We start from the raw sequence: 19,746 nt of genomic DNA, 5'->3' as shown, positions 1-19,746 counted from the left end.
TGGATTGACAGGTCACACTCTGAGCTGCATTCGTCTCTACCCACCCATACACCTCCCTACGGGAGACCCGGCACATTTGGGCGACTGTGGCTGATCAGGTGCATGGCATCACTGGATCTCACTCCTTATTTATTTTTTAACTTCAGTCTGCTTCCCACGCTTAGTCAATGAGGTAGGAACCAATATTTGGGGATGCTTGCCATGTGTCTGACTGCAGCCATATGTGTATATTTTATAGCTTGTATACGATTCTTGTGTATATACATATTGCTAATTTTTGTTCTTTTTCATAATAAAGTTGATCGATGCATATGTTCACGCTTTTAGGCCTCATGTACACTGCTGCTGGTAAACTGATGTTCAGAGGCAGATGCTTTTTCAGCTGCCCCAGAACTCATCCAATGCTATCCTATGTGTACATGTACAGTTGTACACAGGTTTGTTTAATGTCGTTTTTAGGCAGTTGCGTTTAGAGGCTTTCCTTTGAAGGCAAAAAAATCAGTTCACATTAAAGATACATAGTCTGTATGGCAATATGTTAAACAGAATATTGAAGAATTATATAGATATCTCGACTAAAAATCCGCTCACTACCACCAAGAGTTGAGGAGGCTTACCAGATGAGGTGGACCCAATGGGGCATACGCCGGATTGGGTCGGACAAAGCTTAGGTGGTGAGTGGCTGTGTATACACCGAGAAGGATGCGGTCTCGCGGGTTTGTTGTATTCATCCAAATTGGGAGGTGTACGTAATCTCCCGAATGTGGGAGGTCATGTAGATCTTAAGGAAGTGATGGGGTGTTCCGTAAGCAAACCCCTCAAGGCAACATTCCGTCGACCAGAAATTAATGTGGAAGGATAGGAAAAGAAAAAAAGGGCCACATAGTGTAAATCCAAAAAACAAAAAGTATTTATTTATAATAAAATAGATGTACACTCACATGTAAATCCAAAGTTTAAAACAGCGCTGTATGAGAAAAAGTGGCGACAATGGGGTCCTGCCCGACGCTATCACCAGGCATTGTAATGAGCTGTAGTTAGCAGACCCTTTTGTTGTTTTGGATGCACCATTTGAAAGAAACCATCCTTTGGGCCTGTAGCAGGAAGTGAAGCCTATCTAGGTGTCCTGCTTCTCCACACTTTTTTGTTGTTTTGCTATTTTACACTTTGTTGGTCGTGTTGGCTGCTTCTGTGTCCCTCTTTTTAGGGTAGCGCAGAATTATTCTATATAAAAAAATCAGTTCAGACGCCGAAGTTTCTGATGTTTCAGACGCCAAGCGTATCTAAACACAGCTAAACACGGCACCAGCGTTTAGCCGCGTTTTCGTTTAGAAGCCTTTTTTAAAAGGTGCCCTATTTTTTTTACATTACAAAACTTAAAAACAATAGCAAATGATGAAAAACCAATATAAAAAAAAAAAAAAAACTTGTAATTGCTTCCAATGCATCATAGACCATTTATATACCCGTTATGAGCCCATGATCCAATCCACCACTAGCATTGCTGTTAGCCAAAGTATAATTGGAATTTTACCAATATGTTGTTAGATTTGAACCAGATGACCCCACCATTGAGCTTGACCCCAGACTTGATCAAACATAGTTGCATGAAATTTAATATCTGGCTTTTTTAATTTCCTCACATATGCTCATTATGGGATCTATAGTAAAGCACCGAAATTGAGGTTGATACACTGTAGTACACTGCTGCTCTCTCAGCTGCTGCTACTCACTATGGTCTCACAGAATGGCTGAAATAGGTAAATAATACTGTTTTTTGTGCTTTGGGAGGGTCTTATGATGTTATGTTAAATAAACGCTCCTTAGACACAAACGCGACTAAACGCGGCATGCAAACACGCCTAAACTGATGTTTTTAAATGCCGATTTAAAGCTGTCAAAAGAATCATTCAGAAGAGGTTGCCTCAGTGTCCCGTGTACATTAGGCCTTAGTAGATGAAACTCCATGTTTTTTCCTGAAGAAGCCATACGGCAAAACATGTAGAATTTCGAACGTGGATACAGTGAAGCAATATTACCAATAAGGTGTTCTCATATACCTATGGATATGGTTGTATTGTATGCATTGGTTTTATGATACTGATCAAATAAAACATTATATACTTTTATAATTACTGTCTCTGAATTCATACTTCGCACCCATAAAGTCCCATATCTTCCAATTTTTTGTTTCCTGTCCCTACACTAGCCACACGCGAAATGCATGTCAAACCTGGGAGCCAGGGTCTTAAATAGACTCTGCCTGATGCAATATGGCCGCCAAAGTCACATGGGATGCTGGCATCCAATCGGATGCTGTCTCTCTATGACTAAGGAAATCATAAAAGAATAAAAGAAATAGGTTTCTCACCTGCATGAGCACCACCTGCAGTGGAGAAAATAGACTGCACCTGCTTACACTCTGGTTGGAGAATTTTCCCTTCCAGTCTGGTGTCCCAGTGACAGGAAGCAAAGGTAAATCTCTCTCTAAACCTTATCATGACCATGCCTAACTTAGTTTCACTTAAGTTCAACTTTGGTGTTATTTTGGGTCTGCAGGACAACCAATCTAAATCAGAGGCATTGGACATTAATCTTCCTGCATCCACTGTAGCTTCAGGATGTGCCACTTTTCCTTTCAACTGGTGTATGCAGGCCCTCCCTTATCTAGGAATAAAATGTACTCCTGACATCTCCAGACTATAAACGGCAATTATGTTCCTCTCCTTTCTTCCACGATGTGTGATCTAAAGAAATGGCAGAACCATACTCTTTCCTGTATTGGCAGAATAGTGGTGATCAAAAGTATTATTATTATTCAGGAATACTATAGCGCCAACAGTTTGGGCAGCGTTTTACAACATGGGGGCAGACAGTACAGTTACAATACAATTCAATACAGGAGGGATCAGAGGGCCCTGCTTGTTAGAACTTACAATCTAGAAGGGAGGCTCAAGAGGAACCAAAGGTAATAGCTGTGGGGGATTATCACACTGAGAGAATGAAAATACAGTTGTTAGGTGTAGGTAGGATAGGCTTCTCTGAAGAGGAGGGTTTTCAGGGATTGTCTAAAAGCTAATAGAGTAGGGGATAATCAGACAGATTGGGGTAAGGAGTTCCATAGGAATTAAGAGACTCTGGAAAAGTCCTGGAGGCGAGCATGGGAGGAGGTGATGAGGGCGCTAGAGGGCAGGAAGTCTTGAGAAGAATGAAGAGAACGATTAGGTTGGTATTTTGAGACTAGGTCAGTGAGGTAGCTGGGGCAGAGTTGTGGATGGCTTTGTAAGTAGTTGTTAGTATTTTGAATTTAATTTGTTGGATGAGCGGAAGCTAGTGAAGGGATTGACAGAGAGAAGTAGCTGACACATAGTGGTTGGTAAGGTGGATGAGTCTGGAAGCAGCATTTATGATGGATTGAAGTGGGGGATAGACTATGTAGAGGTAATGTTTAGAACCAAAGAGAGTGGGGATTTTTAAGGTGCACATCAATTGAATAGATATCAAATATTTTTGTATAAAAAGATTTTTACTTTATTAGGAAAGTACAATAAAAATATATTTTTTTCACATAAAAATGTAAAAAGGAGATTTATATATGGAAGTGCCACATGTATTTAATTGCAGATGCAGTAACACAGCAAAAACGATGTACTTCCCAACATGTTTCGCCCATCTGTCGGCTTCCTCAGGGGATGCTGGTCACATGCAGAATACACTGCCTTCTAGCGAAAAACATATAGCAATAGTTGTATGTTAGAACAGAACATAAGTACAGAAAATATGGATTCATTTATTCAAATTGCATGCATGTGCATCTTGGCTGTCACAGTGCGATTGCCTACCTGTATCTCCTAGAAGATGGGGGGGGGAAGGGGAGAGCGGGGTAGGTCTGCCAGGATAAATGCTGCCGCCGTACTGAGGGAGACCCGCGCTGAAGGTGAGCGTAGATGGTACAAAAAGGCCAGCTAAAATATAGAAAAAAACGATAGTTTCTTATAATGTGTGAGGGTAAGCTGGAAATAGCCTTCATATCATCATGGCACACAATAAATAGTAGGGGTTAACACTTACAGAGGCAGATACGGCAGCTGGCTTAATGCCAGGGATCACACACCTCCCAGGATACAAATCACTTTAAAGGAATACCTAATAAAACACAAAACATACTATGTAGTACCTGCTGCTGAATGTCAACAGTAAAGAGGACCAAGTCCTTCAGTATAAGCATCAGAGCAGCACAGAGCGGTCACAAGTAGGGATGAGCTTCGAGTTCGAGTCGAACTCATGTTCGACTCGAACACTGGCTGTTCGCAAGTTCACCGAACAGCGAACAATTTGGGGTGTTCGCGGCAAATTCGAATGCCGCGGAACACCCTTTAAAAGTCTATGGGAGAAATCAAAAGTGCTAATTTTAAAGGCTAATATGCAAGTTATTGTCATAAAAAGTGTTTGGGGACCTGGGTCCTGCCCCAGGGGACATGGATCAATGCAAAAAAAAGTTTTAAAAACGGCCGTTTTTTTCAGGAGCAGTGATTTTAATAATGCTTAAAGTCAATCAATAAAAGTGTAATATCCCTTTAAATTTCGTACCTGGGGGGTGTCTATAGTGTGTCTGTAAAGGGGCGCATGTTTCCTGTGTTTAGAACAGTCTGACAGCAAAATGACATTTTGAAGGAAAAAACTCATTTAAAACTACCCGCGGCTATTGCATTGCCGACAATACACATAGAAGTTCATTGATAAAACCGGCATGGGAATTCCCCAAAGGGGAACCCCGAACCAAAATTAAAAAAAAAAATGACGTGGGAGTCCCCCTAAATTCCATACCAGGCCCTTCAGGTCTGGTATGGATATTAAGGGGAACCCCGGCCAAAATTAAAAAAAAAAAATGACGTGGGGTTCCCCCTAAATTCCATACCAGACCCTTCAGGTCTGGTATGGATTTTAAGGGGAACCCCGCGCCAAAAAAAAAAAAAAAACGGCGTGGGGTCCCCCCAAAAATCCATACCAGACCCTTATCCGAGCACGCAACCTGGCAGGCCGCAGGAAAAGAGGGGGGGACGAGAGTGCGGCCCCCCTCCCTCCTGAACCGTACCAGGCCACATGCCCTCAACATTGGGAGGGTGCTTTGGGGTAGCCCCCCAAAACACCTTGTCCCCATGTTGATGAGGACAAGGGCCTCATCCCCACAACCCTGGCCGGTGGTTGTGGGGGTCTGCGGGCGGGGGGCTTATCGGAATCTGGAAGCCCCCTTTAACAAGGTGACCCCCAGATCCCGGCCCCCCCCTGTGTGAAATGGTAAGGGGGTACATAAGTACCCCTACCATTTCACGAAAAAAGTGTCAAAAATGTTAAAAATGACAAGAGACAGTTTTTGACAATTCCTTTATTTAAATGCTTCTTCTTTCTTCTATCTTCCTTCATCTTCTGGTTCTTCTGGTTCTTCTGGCTCTTCTGGTTCTTCCTCCGGCGTTCTCGTCCAGCATCTCCTCCGCGGCGTCTTCTATCTTCTTCTCCTCGGGCCGCTCCGCACCCATGGCATAGGGGGGAGGCTCCCGCTCTTCTCTTCTTCTTTTCTTCTCTTCTGTTCTTCTTCATTTTCTTCTCCGGGCCGCTCCGCAATCCATGCTGGCATGGAGGGAGGCTCCCGCTGTGTGACGGCGCTCCTCGTCTGACAGTTCTTAAATAACGGGGGGCGGGGCCACCCGGTGACCCCGCCCCCCTCTGACGCACGGTGACTTGACGGGACTTCCCTGTGGCATTCCCCGTGACGTCACAGGGAAGTCCCGTCAAGTCACCGTGCGTCAGAGGGGGGCGGGGTTCACCGGGTGGCCCCGCCCACCCGGTTATTTAAGAACTGTCAGACGAGGAGCGCCGTCACACAGCGGGAGCCTCCCTCCATGCCAGCATGGATTGCGGAGCGGCCCGGAGAAGAAAATGAAGAAGAACAGAAGAGAAGAAAAGAAGAAGAGAAGAGCGGGAGCCTCCCCCCTATGCCATGGGTGCGGAGCGGCCCGAGGAGAAGAAGATAGAAGACGCCGCGGAGGAGATGCTGGACGAGAACGCCAGAGGAAGAACCAGAAGAGCCAGAAGAACCAGAAGAACCAGAAGATGAAGGAAGATAGAAGAAAGAAGAAGCATTTAAATAAAGGAATTGTCAAAAACTGTCTCTTGTCATTTTTAACATTTTTGACACTTTTTTCGTGAAATGGTAGGGGTACTTATGTACCCCCTTACCATTTCACACAGGGGGGGGGCCGGGATCTGGGGGTCACCTTGTTAAAGGGGGCTTCCAGATTCCGATAAGCCCCCCGCCCGCAGACCCCCACAACCACCGGCCAGGGTTGTGGGGATGAGGCCCTTGTCCTCATCAACATGGGGACAAGGTGTTTTGGGGGGCTACCCCAAAGCACCCTCCCAATGTTGAGGGCATGTGGCCTGGTACGGTTCAGGAGGGGGGGGGGCCGCACTCTCGTCCCCCCCTCTTTTCCTGTGGCCTGCCAGGTTGCGTGCTCGGATAAGGGTCTGGTATGGATTTTTGGGGGGACCCCACGCCGTTTTTTTTTTTTAATTTTGGCCGGGGTTCCCCTTAATATCCATACCAGACCTGAAGGGCCTGGTATGGAATTTAGGGGGACTCCCACGTCATATTTTTTTTTTAATTTTGGTTCGGGGTTCCCCTTTGGGGAATTCCCATGCCGTTTTTATCAATGAACTTCTATGTGTATTGTCGGCAATGCAATAGCCGCGGGTAGTTTTAAATGAGTTTTTTCCTTCAAAATGTAATTTTGCTGTCAGACTGTTCTAAACACAGGAAACATGCGCCCCTTTACAGGCATACTATAGACACCCCCCAGGTACGAAATTTAAAGGGATATTACACTTTTATTGTTTGACTTTAAGCATTATTAAAATCACTGCTCCTGAAAAAACGGCCGTTTTTAAAACTTTTTTTTGCATTGATCCATGTCCCCTGGGGCAGGACCCAGGTCCCCAAACACTTTTTATGACAATAACTTGCATATAAGCCTTTAAAATTAGCACTTTTGATTATTCATGTTCGTGTCCCATAGACTTTAACGGTGTTCGCATGTTCGAACGAACTTTTTTCCTGTTCGCATGTTCTGGTGCGAACCGAACAGGGGGGTGTTCGGCTCATCCCTAGTCACAAGCATGATAAATTTAACACAAATAAGCTAATTAAGTGAGTACCTGAGTGGAGAGTTTGATGTGCATGGGTCCCTTGGTTTCTGCAGCATAAACTGGCTGCTAACAGTGGTTTTAAATACCATCCATCCGGTACTAATACCGGAAGCGGACCATGGACTGGGCTGCACAGGTGTAAGCATCGTCGTGGCAGCTTACTCCCTTGTCTGCCGCTGGGTCCTAAGGCCCGGAAGGCAAGACAAGACGGGGAGCTCCCTCTGGTGGTGAATGGGAGAAATCTCAGGTCTCAAGAGACACAGTGAGATAAAGAGGCCAGGACAGCAGACACATGTCAGCACAGTGAGACGGTTGCCCTGCTGAGGGAACAGAGACACCCTGGGTGTCTATACGGTCACCCAATGATGCGCAGGAGAGCCCCGATAGGCGAAAGCATCCCCCCCATGAAAAAGGATGACATGGCAAAGCGATAATGGGATGTAACTGGGCCCCGGAAAGCAACGCATAAGACAGGAGGATGCACATGCATTTACAGAAAAAGAGAGAAAGTTTTTAATATATATTACAATAAAGCAAGAATACAATAGCTCAAAAAATGATTAGGATAAAACAGACAAAGTCACAAAATATTAGATATGGCAACAAATGTGAAAATCAAGACTGCATGTGTTTCAACTTAGCTATAATTATCATTCATCATGATGGCTTTATCAAAACAATTGCTCTCAAAGATGTTTTTAACACAATCAAAAATAACCAATTTGTTTATTTTAAGCCAAACAATGACAAGAGGGGATGGATGGTAGGGGGAGGATCAATGATAACCATAGGAATGACGAAGACTGGGAAATGGGGAGGGGGAAGAGGAAGAAAGAGGGTAAGGGGGGGGGGAAGAAGGGGAAAAGAAGGAAGGGGAGGAAAGGGGGGGGGGGGGGGAAAAGGGGTGGGGGGAAGGAAAAAAGGAACAGTAGGAGCGAGAAGCGAAAGGCAGATACTGAGAATCCAACAGAAAGGGTTTGTAGCTGAGCATTTCATTCAACCCTGGATAGGTTGTAGCTTTCAACAAATATATCCAGCATGACTCTAGTTGTAAGAGTTTTTGATCATTGCTCCTCCCTTTACCATTGGGGGGGGGGATATGTTCAAGGGCCATAAACTTGATTGTGTCTAGACTAAATCCATGAAATAGTCCAGCATGGCGGCTTACTGGCGTTTCCATCCTACGTTTTTTAATAAGAGAGATATGGTCATTAATTCTCTTGTGGAATGGGCGTTTTGTTTTCCCAATGTAAAAACAGTTGCATGTACACTGCATGAGATAGATAACACCAACAGTCTGGCATGTTACTCTATATTTGATTGAATGAACTCGTCCATCAGGCAGTTTCAGTGTTGTTGTTGGGAAGAAAGCGACATTTATCGCATTTGCTGCAGGAAAACGTGCCTGGGGAACGGTTCAATGGCAAAGAGTGATGGTAGTGACTATGAGTGAGACGGTCCTTGAGGGATTTGGCACGTCTATATGTTATTTGGGGTTGTTTTTCAATATACTTATTGGCAATCTGCCAGCAAAAGTGGCTAATATTTGTCAAATATCCGTCTCACTTGTTCGTGTTGCTTAGTGTATGAAGTGATAATTCTAACAGTATATTTTTATTGTACTTTCCTAATAAAGTAAAAATCTTTTTATACAAAAATATTTGATATCTATTCAATTGATGTGCACCTTAAAAATCCCCACTCTCTTTGGTTCTAAACATTCTTTTTCGGGATGTGGTGCTAGAAATTAAACGTGGGCTCATGCTCATATAATTTTCGTTTTTTTTATGTAGAGGTAAGCCAACGAAAATGACGACCCTTCCCAAAATTCTTTATTATTTTCGTTCTTTACTGATTCTGGTTCCAATAGCATTCCTGAAGAAACTTCAATCATTGATCTTCAAAATTATTTAGAGCTCTGGAGGTTGTAGAGTTGCGCGTTCTGCCCAGTTGATCCAGCTTTATCAAATCTTTTTCATGACCTACAAACCCGATTGGGTTAATTTAGAGGTGCAAGCTAGTACCCTGCTCCCTATTAACCTCTTACTTTGGCTACCCCCTGAGGAGTATAAAGCCATTCTCAGCCCCTCTCTATCGCATTGCCCTATGTCTCTGGGACACAGTGTGCAATATATATTCTGTGAAGTCACCACATACTCCAGTGGTCCCCTTTTTGGAAACCCCCCCTGAAGAAAACCCCCAACAGTTTAGATGGTGGGTTAATAAGGGGGGCCTCTACACAATAGCTCATTTCATAGATCATCAGAAAGCCCTCTTACTTTCTGGAGACTCTACAAATGACCCCCTCAGAGACAATTCTGCCTTTGTCAGATCACTCACTAATGTTTTTGTTATTGCTAAATTTAACACAATTGCTTGATATTTATGTGTACAAATTTGTACCTTATTGTTTGTCTAACCCTTTTCAATAAAAATGTATTGGAAAATACATTTCAATAACATTTAAAACAAGGCAAACTGTGTGATGCATTGTAAAAGTGCATTTTACTCCTCGGCATTAAACTCCTTCATATTAAATTACCATCATCCTCTTACACATATTTCAGGGTGACTTGTGTTGGGTGAAGATGGTGTATAGAAGCACACAAAGGCCAGGAAGAGTCCAGTAATAACATTTTTTTCTGACTAGAACTATAAGCAGGGTAATTTTTTACATTGTAGGTAGAAACATGAATATAAAAAAAAACAAAAACAAATTACTGCTAAAAATGAACCATGATAAAATATATATTTCAGAAATACCTGTCAATGGAAAAAGACTTGTCTTCCTTCTCCTCCACCTTGTTACATGATATTGAGGTTCTGGGAAGAGAAGCTGTTATTGGACTCTGGGAATGCTTAAATGCACTACAGAAAGATCATTATCATCCAAATTTATTAGCCATTCAGGAAGAGATCAGGCGGACAGGTAAGAGAACTTTGCTTTTTCTGTCAAAATTATGATAAAATATTTATTGATACCAATTATTCCAACCTAATTAAAGTGGCTGTAAACCCTTACATATACGCGATGAAATGACTAGTCTTGGGTGATACACAGAGATTAAACAAAGCAACTTACATAAGTTGTACCTGTTTAAATGCAGTTTTCTCTACATCCATTCAAAGTCCAGAATTTATTAAAGCTTGTCTGAAGAGTCAAAAAAAGGGGGCTGAGGACTGAAATGAAACACTTCAGAGCTTAGTGAGGAGAGCTCTGAAAGCTGATCAGAGAGTAGGGACACCCTTCCCTCCTTCACACAGCACACAGAAACATAGCTGAGGCTGTTAATCTGCTTGAGGTCCCTCCCCGTCACCTTTTTTCTCTTGGTGTCAGGAAAACTTGTCAGAACTGATTTATACTGATAGCAGAGGAATGAAGCAACAGACAGAAATGACAATTAATGCTCTTCATTGTGACAAGTAGACACTTTAGAGGGATATACTTTGTTCATATTTCATGTCTGAGGTTTGCAACCACTTTAAGCATTGTCTCTAAGGTATAAATGTACTATAGTCCTCCTCACTGTCATTATGTTCCCTCACTTTTCCTCTTGTTCTCTTATGCCTGTGTAGTCCAACCGTGGCACCCCTGTTAGTGCAGCCACTCAGCCCAGGCCGTCAGAGTGTCCCACACACTGCTGCTGCAGCCTTCTCTTTATTCCCCTATTACAAATGGATGGAGCAGTCATGTGGGGAAAGAGGACAATGTTAGGCTGTGTGCCTGTAGTTGTTGGGGAAGAGTCAGCCCACCATCTGACAGGAGTTAAGGCAACGATTGGCTGCAGTGCAGCCCAAGAGAAGAGGAGCCCACCCGTGGATTCTGGGGGCTGAGGGGGCCTGAAGTCTCCTTGAAGAGCTGAGAAAGAACTTTTAGGGTCTACAAGACTTCAAATTTATTATAAACCACAAAAAAAGAAGTTCAGGCACTAAAAGCACAAACAAGATATACCAGTATCTTATGAAAATAATATTTTTTGCTTGTATCAACCCAGCAGCTCTGTAGGGAAAAAAACACCAAGAGTGGTACCAAAACAAGTCCAAAGTTCCAAACAAAGTAAGCACTTTGTAAATCTTGTAAGTCTAATATCACTGCACTTAGTACATGGGTTCCAATTGTACACCACTATGCCACAGCATTTAAAAACCCATAAAGCAATGTATTAAAGATTAGGGCAAACAGTCATAAAACAAGTCCAAGAGATAAAAAATACACATCAACCACAATGTGCATGAAGTGGCAAACAGTTTTCAATTATTCCGAATATAATATGACATCCAAGATAATGCGCTTACTCAGCCCTGGATTAGCAAAGATGGTAAGCCGATGCTGCAGTGAGGAGGAGGCAGCTACACCCCATGGTGTGGTAAAAAGGAAGCTGGGCTGGAGCTGCAACGCAAGCCTGGCTGGAGTAGGAAGTAGATTAAGCTGTCATCATGACAACGTGTTTCGGGCGTGGTCCTGTGACTGGGACAGCAAGAGAGATTTAAATAGAGGGGTTGGTCAGGATATGAATGGATTCTTAAAGGCAAAGGGCCCTCTTCTTCACCGCAGCACAAGCCTATCCTATAATAACATAGTATTAACTGATAATACTTATACATCATTTAAAAACAATTAAACACTCCATAAAAGACTAAGAAATAATAAATGCATTTAATAATGAAAAAAGAATAATAAAAATATATAAATAATTTTGGAATGTGATAGAAAATTATGTTATTAAAATCAGTCGACCAAAACCAATTATTACATAAAGAATTTTATCATCATTAACTAGTCTGGCAAGACTCAGAAAATTAGGAAATTAAAAAATAAACAATACTCAAAAACATCACCCTATGCATGGATGTAGGCATACCTGGGACCACATATATACATTCATTTTAGTCAAATAAGGGGAAGAAGCAAAAAGGAATACACCCTGCTTTTAGTATATAAAAATAATAATAATTGAATTACTATAAAATTATATAACCAGGGAAGAGGAGCAGGTTACCCTGCTAAGGACTGAAGTTCTTATATTCAATGTATAATAAATAGATCATTCCGGGAGCATGGAGAGGCTGCCCACCTACGAGATATGTATTATTAGGAATACATTCTTTTTAACAGAAAGAACATGTGTCGCATATATGTAAAATCACTAACAGATCAGCTTTCAAAAGAAAGACCTCATAGTTTAGGCTATGTGTGGAGAAAAAGCCTAATGCCACGTACACATGGTCGGAATTTCTGACAACAAATGTTCGATGTGAGCTTGTTGTCAGAAAATCCGAGCAGCACTGGCTATTGAACTCCATTTTTCTCTGTTCGTCGTACGTCACCGTGTTCTTGACGTTCGGAATTCTCGACAACATTTGTGTGACCGTGTGTATGCAAGACAAGTTTGAGCCAACATCCGTCGGAAAAAAATCCACGGTTTTGTTGTCGGAATGTCCGATCGTGTGTACGCGGCATTACAGTAATACAGAACCACAGATGTTGCTAAACACATACAAAGGGAGCTGAGTCAGATGGCATTGACTAGGGATGAGCCGAACACCCCCCGGTTCGGTTCGCACCAGAACCTGCGAACTGACCAAAACTTCGCACGAACGTTAGGACCCCATTGAAGTCTATGGGACTTGAACGTTCAAAATCAAAAGTGCTCATTTTAAAGGCTAATTTGCATGGTATTGTCCTAAAAAGGGTTTGGGGACCTGGGTCCTACCCCAGGGGACATGTATCAATGCAAAAAAAAGTTTTTAAAACAGCTGTTTTTTTGGGAGTAGTGGTTTTAATGATGCTTAAAGTGAAAAAAAAGTGAAATATTCCTTTAAATATCATACTTGGGGGGTGTCTATAGTATGCCTGTAAAGTGGCGCGTGTTTCCTGTGCTTAGAACAGTCCCTGCACAAAATGACATTTTTAAAGGAATAAAAGTCATTTAAAACTGCTTACGGCTTTAATGTAATGTCGGGTCCCGGTAATATGGATGAAAATCAGACAGACGGCATGGGTACCCCCCCCAGTCCATTACCAGGCCCTTTGGGTCTTGTATGGATATTAAGGGGAACCTCGCACCCAATTTTAAAAAAGGAAAGGCGTGGGGCCCCAGGCCCTCTGAACAGCAGTATACAGGTGATGCAAACAAGACAGGGACTGTAGGTTTGTTGTTAAGTAGAATATGTTTGTAATTTTGAACTGGTACATTTTTAAAGTGTTTAGCTCCAGCCAAAAAATCTATTTTAAGCTTTTTGGAAAACATAGGGAAGGGTTATCACCCCTGTGACATTTGTTTTGCTGTCTGTGCTCCTCTTCAGAAGATTTCACCTCACTTTCTGTCCCAATGACAAATGTATTTTAAAAGTTGGGGGTTTTAGTGAAACAAGGATTGGTGATAAAGCATCAGTGGAAAGGGGAAACATTCTTCCCATATTAACTTTTACAGGAGAGAATTTCCCTTCCTAGGGGTAGATTTAATCTCACTTCCTGTTGTCTCCTTCTGTTTGTAAGTAGGAGTCATTTGTAAGTTGGATGTTTGAAAGTAGGGGCCTGCCCTATATACTCTGCAGAAATTGGGGCCTTAGGTGTTGGTGTTGCCACAACACTGTAAGCCCTCACAGGGCCCTGCTGTGAAATATTAGATCAAGAATTTTAATTACATGCACCTGTTAAACAGGGGCAGAAAAATTGGGCCTTTGGTGGTGGTGGTGCTGGTGCCACAACACTGTAAGTCCTCACAGTTACTCTTGGTGGGTGCAGAAACGGGCCCTGCTGTGAAATATTAGATCAAGAATTGTAATTACATGTCCCTGTTGCACAGGGGCAGAAAAATTGTGCTTTAGGCACTGGTGCTACAACACTGCATCCCCTCACAAATACTCTAGTTGGAGTGCAGGAACGAGCCCTGCTGCAAAGTATTGCATCAAAAATTGTAATTACACACCCCTGTTAAACAGGGGCTGAAAAATTGGGCCTTAGGCACTGGTGCTACAACATTGCAACCCCTCACAGATACTCTAGTTGGAGCGCAGGAACGAGCCCTGCTGCAAAGTATTGCATCAAAAATTGTAATTACCTGCCCCTCTTAAACAGGGGCAGAAAAATTGGGCCTTAGCCACTGGTGGCAGCACCCAGAACCAAAAATATTCTTACAAACTATCAGCATGATCATTGAGGAGGAAGAAGATAGTCACCCAGCATAACAGGATAGTCATTCAGCATCAGCATAGGGAGTCTTGCAGGAATCTGACATTTCAAAAAAAATTATTCGGTTACATCAGCATCGGGTGCTTGGTATCTGGTGGTGATCCAAGACTGATTCATTTTTAAGAAGGTCAGATGATCGACCGAGTCGGTGGACAGGCGCACCCTGTGATCGGTTACAAAGCCTCCAGTAGCACTGAATGTGCATTCTCAAAGAACGCTGGATGCAGGACAGGCCAGTAGCTCAATTGCATACTGTGCAAGCTCTGGCCAGTGATCCATCCTCAAGACCCAGTAACCCAGAGGATTTTCAGTGGGAAAGGTGTCCAAGTCAGATCTTGCCCCTAGGTATTCCTGCACCATGTAAAACAGAAGCTGGCGATGGTTGCTGGAACCGATCATACCTTGGGGCTGCGGACTAAAAAATTCTCTGAATGCATTGGTCAGATGGCCACCTTCTCCACCGCTCCTTCTTTGACTGATCGAAGCCTCAGCAACACGTTGTCAAGGAACAGGAGTTTGTAACCTCCCAGTCTCTGGGAACGTGTTGCACAGACCTTTCTGTAAGGCCTCCCGAAGATGTTGCATCCTCTGCTCCCTCTGCGATGGCAAGATAAGGTCCGCAACCTTACCCTTGTAACGTGGATCAAGGAGGGTTGCCAGCCAGTAGCGATCCCTCTCCTTGATACCACGAATATGAGGATCCTTCCGCAGGCTTTGCAGGATCAGGGAGGCCATGCAGCGTAGGTTTGCTGAGGCATTCAGTCCGGAGTCCTCTGAGTCACTAAGGACAACATGATCCACAGCCACCTCCTCCCAGCCACGTACAAGTCCATGGGTTTCTTGGGACTGTAAATGATCCCTTAAAGACTGCTGCTGATGCTGAGTGCCAGGCTCCACCTCCATGCTGACACAATCCTCCTCCTATTCCTGTGTGATCAGTGGGCATGCAGGAACACTGTCTGGATAAGGGGGGCCTTGAGAGCTAAGGAAGTCCTCCTTTTCCTGCGTCTGTTCTTCCTCAAGTGCCCTGTCCATTATTCCACACAGCGTGTGCTCCAACAGGTGGACAAGGTGGACAGTGTCACTGATGCATGCACTGTCACTTCTCACCATCCTCGTGGCCTCCTCAAATGGTGACAGGACAGTGCATGCATCCCTGATCATGGCCCACTGGCGTTGGGAAAAAAAAACAAGCTCCCCTGACCCTGTCCTGGTGCCATAGTCGCACAGGTACTCATTGATAGCCCTCTGCTGCATGTGCAGCCGCTGCAGCATGGCCAGCGTTGAGTTCCACCTGGTGGGCATGTCACCGAATAGGCGGTTCTTGGGCAGGTTAAATTCCTTTTGGAGGTCAGCCAGCCGAGTACTGGCATTATACAACTGGCGGAAATGCACACAGACTTTCCTGGCCTGCCTCAGGACATCCTGTAAGCCTGGGTACCTGCCCAAGAACTGCTGCACCACCATGTTAAGGACATGAGCCAAACAGGGCACATGGGTCAGTTGTCACTGGCGGAGGGCAGAGCGGAGGTTGGTGCCATTGTCGCAAACCACCATTCCTGGCTTAAGCTGGTGTGGTGTCAACCACCTCTAAACCTGCCCCTGCAGAGCTGACAGAATCTCTGCCCCAGTGTGGCTCCTGTCCCCCAAGCACACCAGCTCAAGCACCGCATGGCATCTTTTGGCCTGTATGCTTGCGTAGCCGCTTGAACGCCTACGGAGCACCCCTGGTTCCGAGGACAAAGCACAGGAGGAGGCCATGGAGGAAGAAGAAGAGGAGGGGGTGGAGGAGAGAGGTGTGTCAGAATCACCAGTAGTAGCATTTTGGAGGTGTGGTGGCGGAACAACCTCCAACACTACTGCACCTTGTCCTGCATCCTTCCCAGCTGCCAGCAGAGTCACCCAATCCGTGAAACTTAGGTAATGTCCCTGTGCATGCCTGCTGGACCATGAGTCAGCGGTAATATGCACCTTACCACTTACCGCCCTGTCCGGCGAGGCCAAGACATTGCCTTCCACATGGCGGTAGAGAGCCGGAATCGCCTTCCATGAGAAAAAGTGGCATTTGGGAACCTGCCACTGAGGAACCGCACATTCCACAAACTCACGGAAGGGGACAGAGTCTACCAACTGAAAAGGTAGCAGTTGAAGTGCTAGCAATTTTTCCAAGCTAGCATTCAACCGCTGGGCATGTGAATGGCTGGGAGCGAACTTCTTTCTGACGTGCAGCAGCTGGGGCAGGGAAATTTGCCTGGTACAATCTGACGTCGGTGTACCGAGCAGATTGCCCGCAAGTACTTGGCTGTGACACACCTAATTGTAAACCTTCATTCCCCTCAGTGCAGGTCTCAGAGAGGACTGAAGGTATAGTGGGGTTGGAGATCCCAGCTGATGAGGAGCAAGGAGAGGTCCTCTTTGTTCTTTGGTGTGGGTCTTTTAGGTATGCTTGCCAACGAACTGCATGGCAGGTCAACATATGTCTGGTCAAGCATATGGTGCCCAAGCGGGAGATGTTTTGGCCACGCGAAATACGCTTGAGACATATGTTGCAAATAGCAGCGGTGCGATCTGATGCACTCATCTCAAAAAAGGCCCACACCAAAGAACTTTTGGAATAACACGCAGAGACAGCAGCGCCCTGCACATGCGTAACTCCGTGGTGTGATGCAGTCAGTGTGCTGCTCTTAAGCTGGCCCCTGGAGGGCATCCTGCCTCGTTGGTGATGTGCCTCCTCCTCCTCCTCTCTCCTATCAGGCACCCACGTTGAGTCAGTGACCTCATCATCCCCTCCCTCCTCATCACTGGAGCAAACCTGGCAGTATGCTGCAGCAGGGGGAACGTGACTGCCAGATTGCTGTCCTTCTTGGGCACCCCCTCTGTCTGGGCTCACGTTACTGCCTTCCTCTAGCTGAGTACCATCATCGGAGCCTTCAAAACACTGGGCATCCTCCTGGAGCACTGTGGTCAAACAGTTTGGGGGACTCCTCAGGAGGACAGGTGGGGCTAGGGAAGGAGTGACTGATGCCATTGAGCCGAGGGAAGAGGCTGCGTTGGCAGCTGCTTTGCCAGACAAAGTACCCTGAGCCTGGGTGAGAGAGGATGAGGAGGATGAAGACAGCTTGGTCATCCACTCGACCAAGTCTTCCGCATGTTGAGGCTCAACACGGGCAGCTGCCGAAAAAAAGGACAAGCCTGTCCCACAGCTACGTGCTGATGAGGATGCACCGTGTCCACGACCAGCACTGTTGCCTCTAGACACAGAGCCTGCTTGCTCTCTTTTATTGGCTTGTGACTGTCTGTCTCTCCATGTTGGCCTTCCAGACATACTAATGGCCTGCAGTGAGATGTAGCTGCACAAAACTGGGATGTATATATATACCGATTATACTGCAGCTAGCAGAATCAACTGCCTGCCTGTAGTATTATTAGTATGAGAACACCTCCACTTGTCTTTAGGTAGCTATACTGTAGGTGCAACTGTGCTGGGTACACGGTACACTAACTGGAAATACTTCAAGAGCCTGCCTGTGCTGTTAACAGGATCAGAAGGAGTATACATCTTGGAAGAAATCCCTAAAAATGTCTATAATGGCTTGTGTGTCGTAGCAAGGTGCACCTTGTGCATCTGCCACTGCCACAATATGTGAGGATTGTCGTTGTGATTTGGCTAAAAGCGCTAACATGTGACCCATATTTTCCCCTTCTTCAAAGTGTTTTTGTTGCAAAAAGAACCTTTTGTTCTCCGAAATTTGCAGTGATACTTGATTAGGCATAGCTTGTGGCGCCAACCACACCCTTTTAGTATTGTCATTGGGGTCATTTATGTAGAGTGACTCTGATTTTTGGGCTTCTACCATCACTAGATTCTCCCATTCTTTAGTTTTTGTTTTGATATGAGATATCTCTCTAATAAATTGTCCTCGTAGGTATGCCTTAACGGCTTCCCACACCATCGCCAGGTTTGTTGAGCCAATATTTTGTCTGAAAAAGCTGGTTAGCCGTTCCGGGAGTGGGTCAGGATCCGGCAGAAGCGATAACCTGAAAGGGTTCAGCTTCCATAGACTCTTACCCCTGACTGCTCCCAATCGTAATCTGACGTCTGTCTGACATGGTATTGGGAAGAGATAATCATAGGCAGCATACATTCATTACCCAGACCTAAATCTATACGCGACAGGCCTCCTATTGAGGCTGATTGACAGGAATAAACCTTAGCGTCAGGGTTATGCATTCTCCAGACATCTGTAAGGCCCATCTCCAAAAGAAGGCGGGCAAACGGTATGGATTTCTGCGTTCTTTGCGCAATATCCCCAGGTCTGTTACTTAATTTATCTTTTTCCAAATCAATATAATTATTGAAATCCCTTATAGCCAAAATTGGTATGCCTGGATATCGGGATGTATAGTCCGCTAATGTCGTCAGGAGATTGGCTGAGAATGGAGGAGGAATATATAACCCTGCTATGATACATTTAGTCCCATAAAGGGAGCATAGTAAAAATATACAGCACCCCTCAGGGTCTATTTTAACTTCCTGTAAGGAAAATTGTGTGCCTCTTCTGATCAAGAGACTCACTCCCCTCGCATACACAGAGTATGTGGCATGGTACTGATGACAAAATTGCCTTTGTGCAAAAGACGGAGTAGACAGCGAGGGGAAGTGAGTCTCCTGCAGGCAAATTACATCGGCATCTAACCGCTTGATCACCCGTAGCAAGGCCAAGTGTTTAACCGGGTTGTTAAGGCCCCTTACATTCCAGGACAGTATTCTAGTTATTGTAGACATTGTAATGATAGTACAATAAGAGAAGTATTATACCCTGAGATTGCAGTAGCAGCAGAAAGTACTATCACTGGCTACCCCCTGTGCCGAGGCATCCTCCTGAGTCGTTTCCTTGGTATATATTTCGATATTTGCAAGAGGGGGGTCAGTTCCTGAGGAGTCGTCATTGTATCAGAATGGATGATGTCCTCAATTATCTGGTAATATGAAGAAGAAGAGGCCATGGTGAAAAAGCCAAGGTAAGTGTCGAAAAAGAAGGAAAAAACAAAAAAAAAAAAACAAAACGTAACTGGCCAACATGGCCTTGTGAACTGGTTGATACCTGTGTAGAGGTCTGTACCAGACCATCTTGGTGGGCAACAGTGGAAGCGCACTGCAGTGTCTTGAAACTTCTCAACAGCTTGAACTATAGCCGCAAGTAAAGGTAGAACTTTTACAACAGGTAGTCGGATAGCTCCGCCTGAACCTGATGTCAAAAGAAAGATTAAGAACGTGGTGGTCTTCTACAGTTGAGCCTTCTCGGTTGGTTTTCTTTGGAGCAGGACGCCTATTACGATTTTCACGG

The 19,746-nt window shown here is 44.6% G+C and overlaps 1 protein-coding gene across 3 annotated transcripts in view; it reads left to right on the top strand.

Annotated features, from left to right (window-relative positions):
* The window catches only part of LOC141117301 (NACHT, LRR and PYD domains-containing protein 3-like), a 196,858-nt gene that overhangs the window by 17,358 nt on the left and 159,754 nt on the right, over nt 1-19,746 (top strand). For all 3 annotated transcript variants that reach the window (XM_073610084.1, XM_073610082.1, XM_073610083.1), the window contains one exon: nt 9,961-10,132. In XM_073610084.1, coding sequence (XP_073466185.1) covers nt 9,973-10,132 — 160 coding nt within the window. In that variant the 5' untranslated portion in view covers nt 9,961-9,972. The remainder of the gene's footprint in view (nt 1-9,960; nt 10,133-19,746) is intronic.

This window comes from Aquarana catesbeiana, linkage group LG13 (genome assembly GCF_042186555.1).
Source record: "Aquarana catesbeiana isolate 2022-GZ linkage group LG13, ASM4218655v1, whole genome shotgun sequence".
Classification (NCBI taxonomy): domain Eukaryota; kingdom Metazoa; phylum Chordata; class Amphibia; order Anura; family Ranidae; genus Aquarana; species Aquarana catesbeiana.
This window is presented reverse-complemented; position numbering and strand designations above follow the sequence as displayed.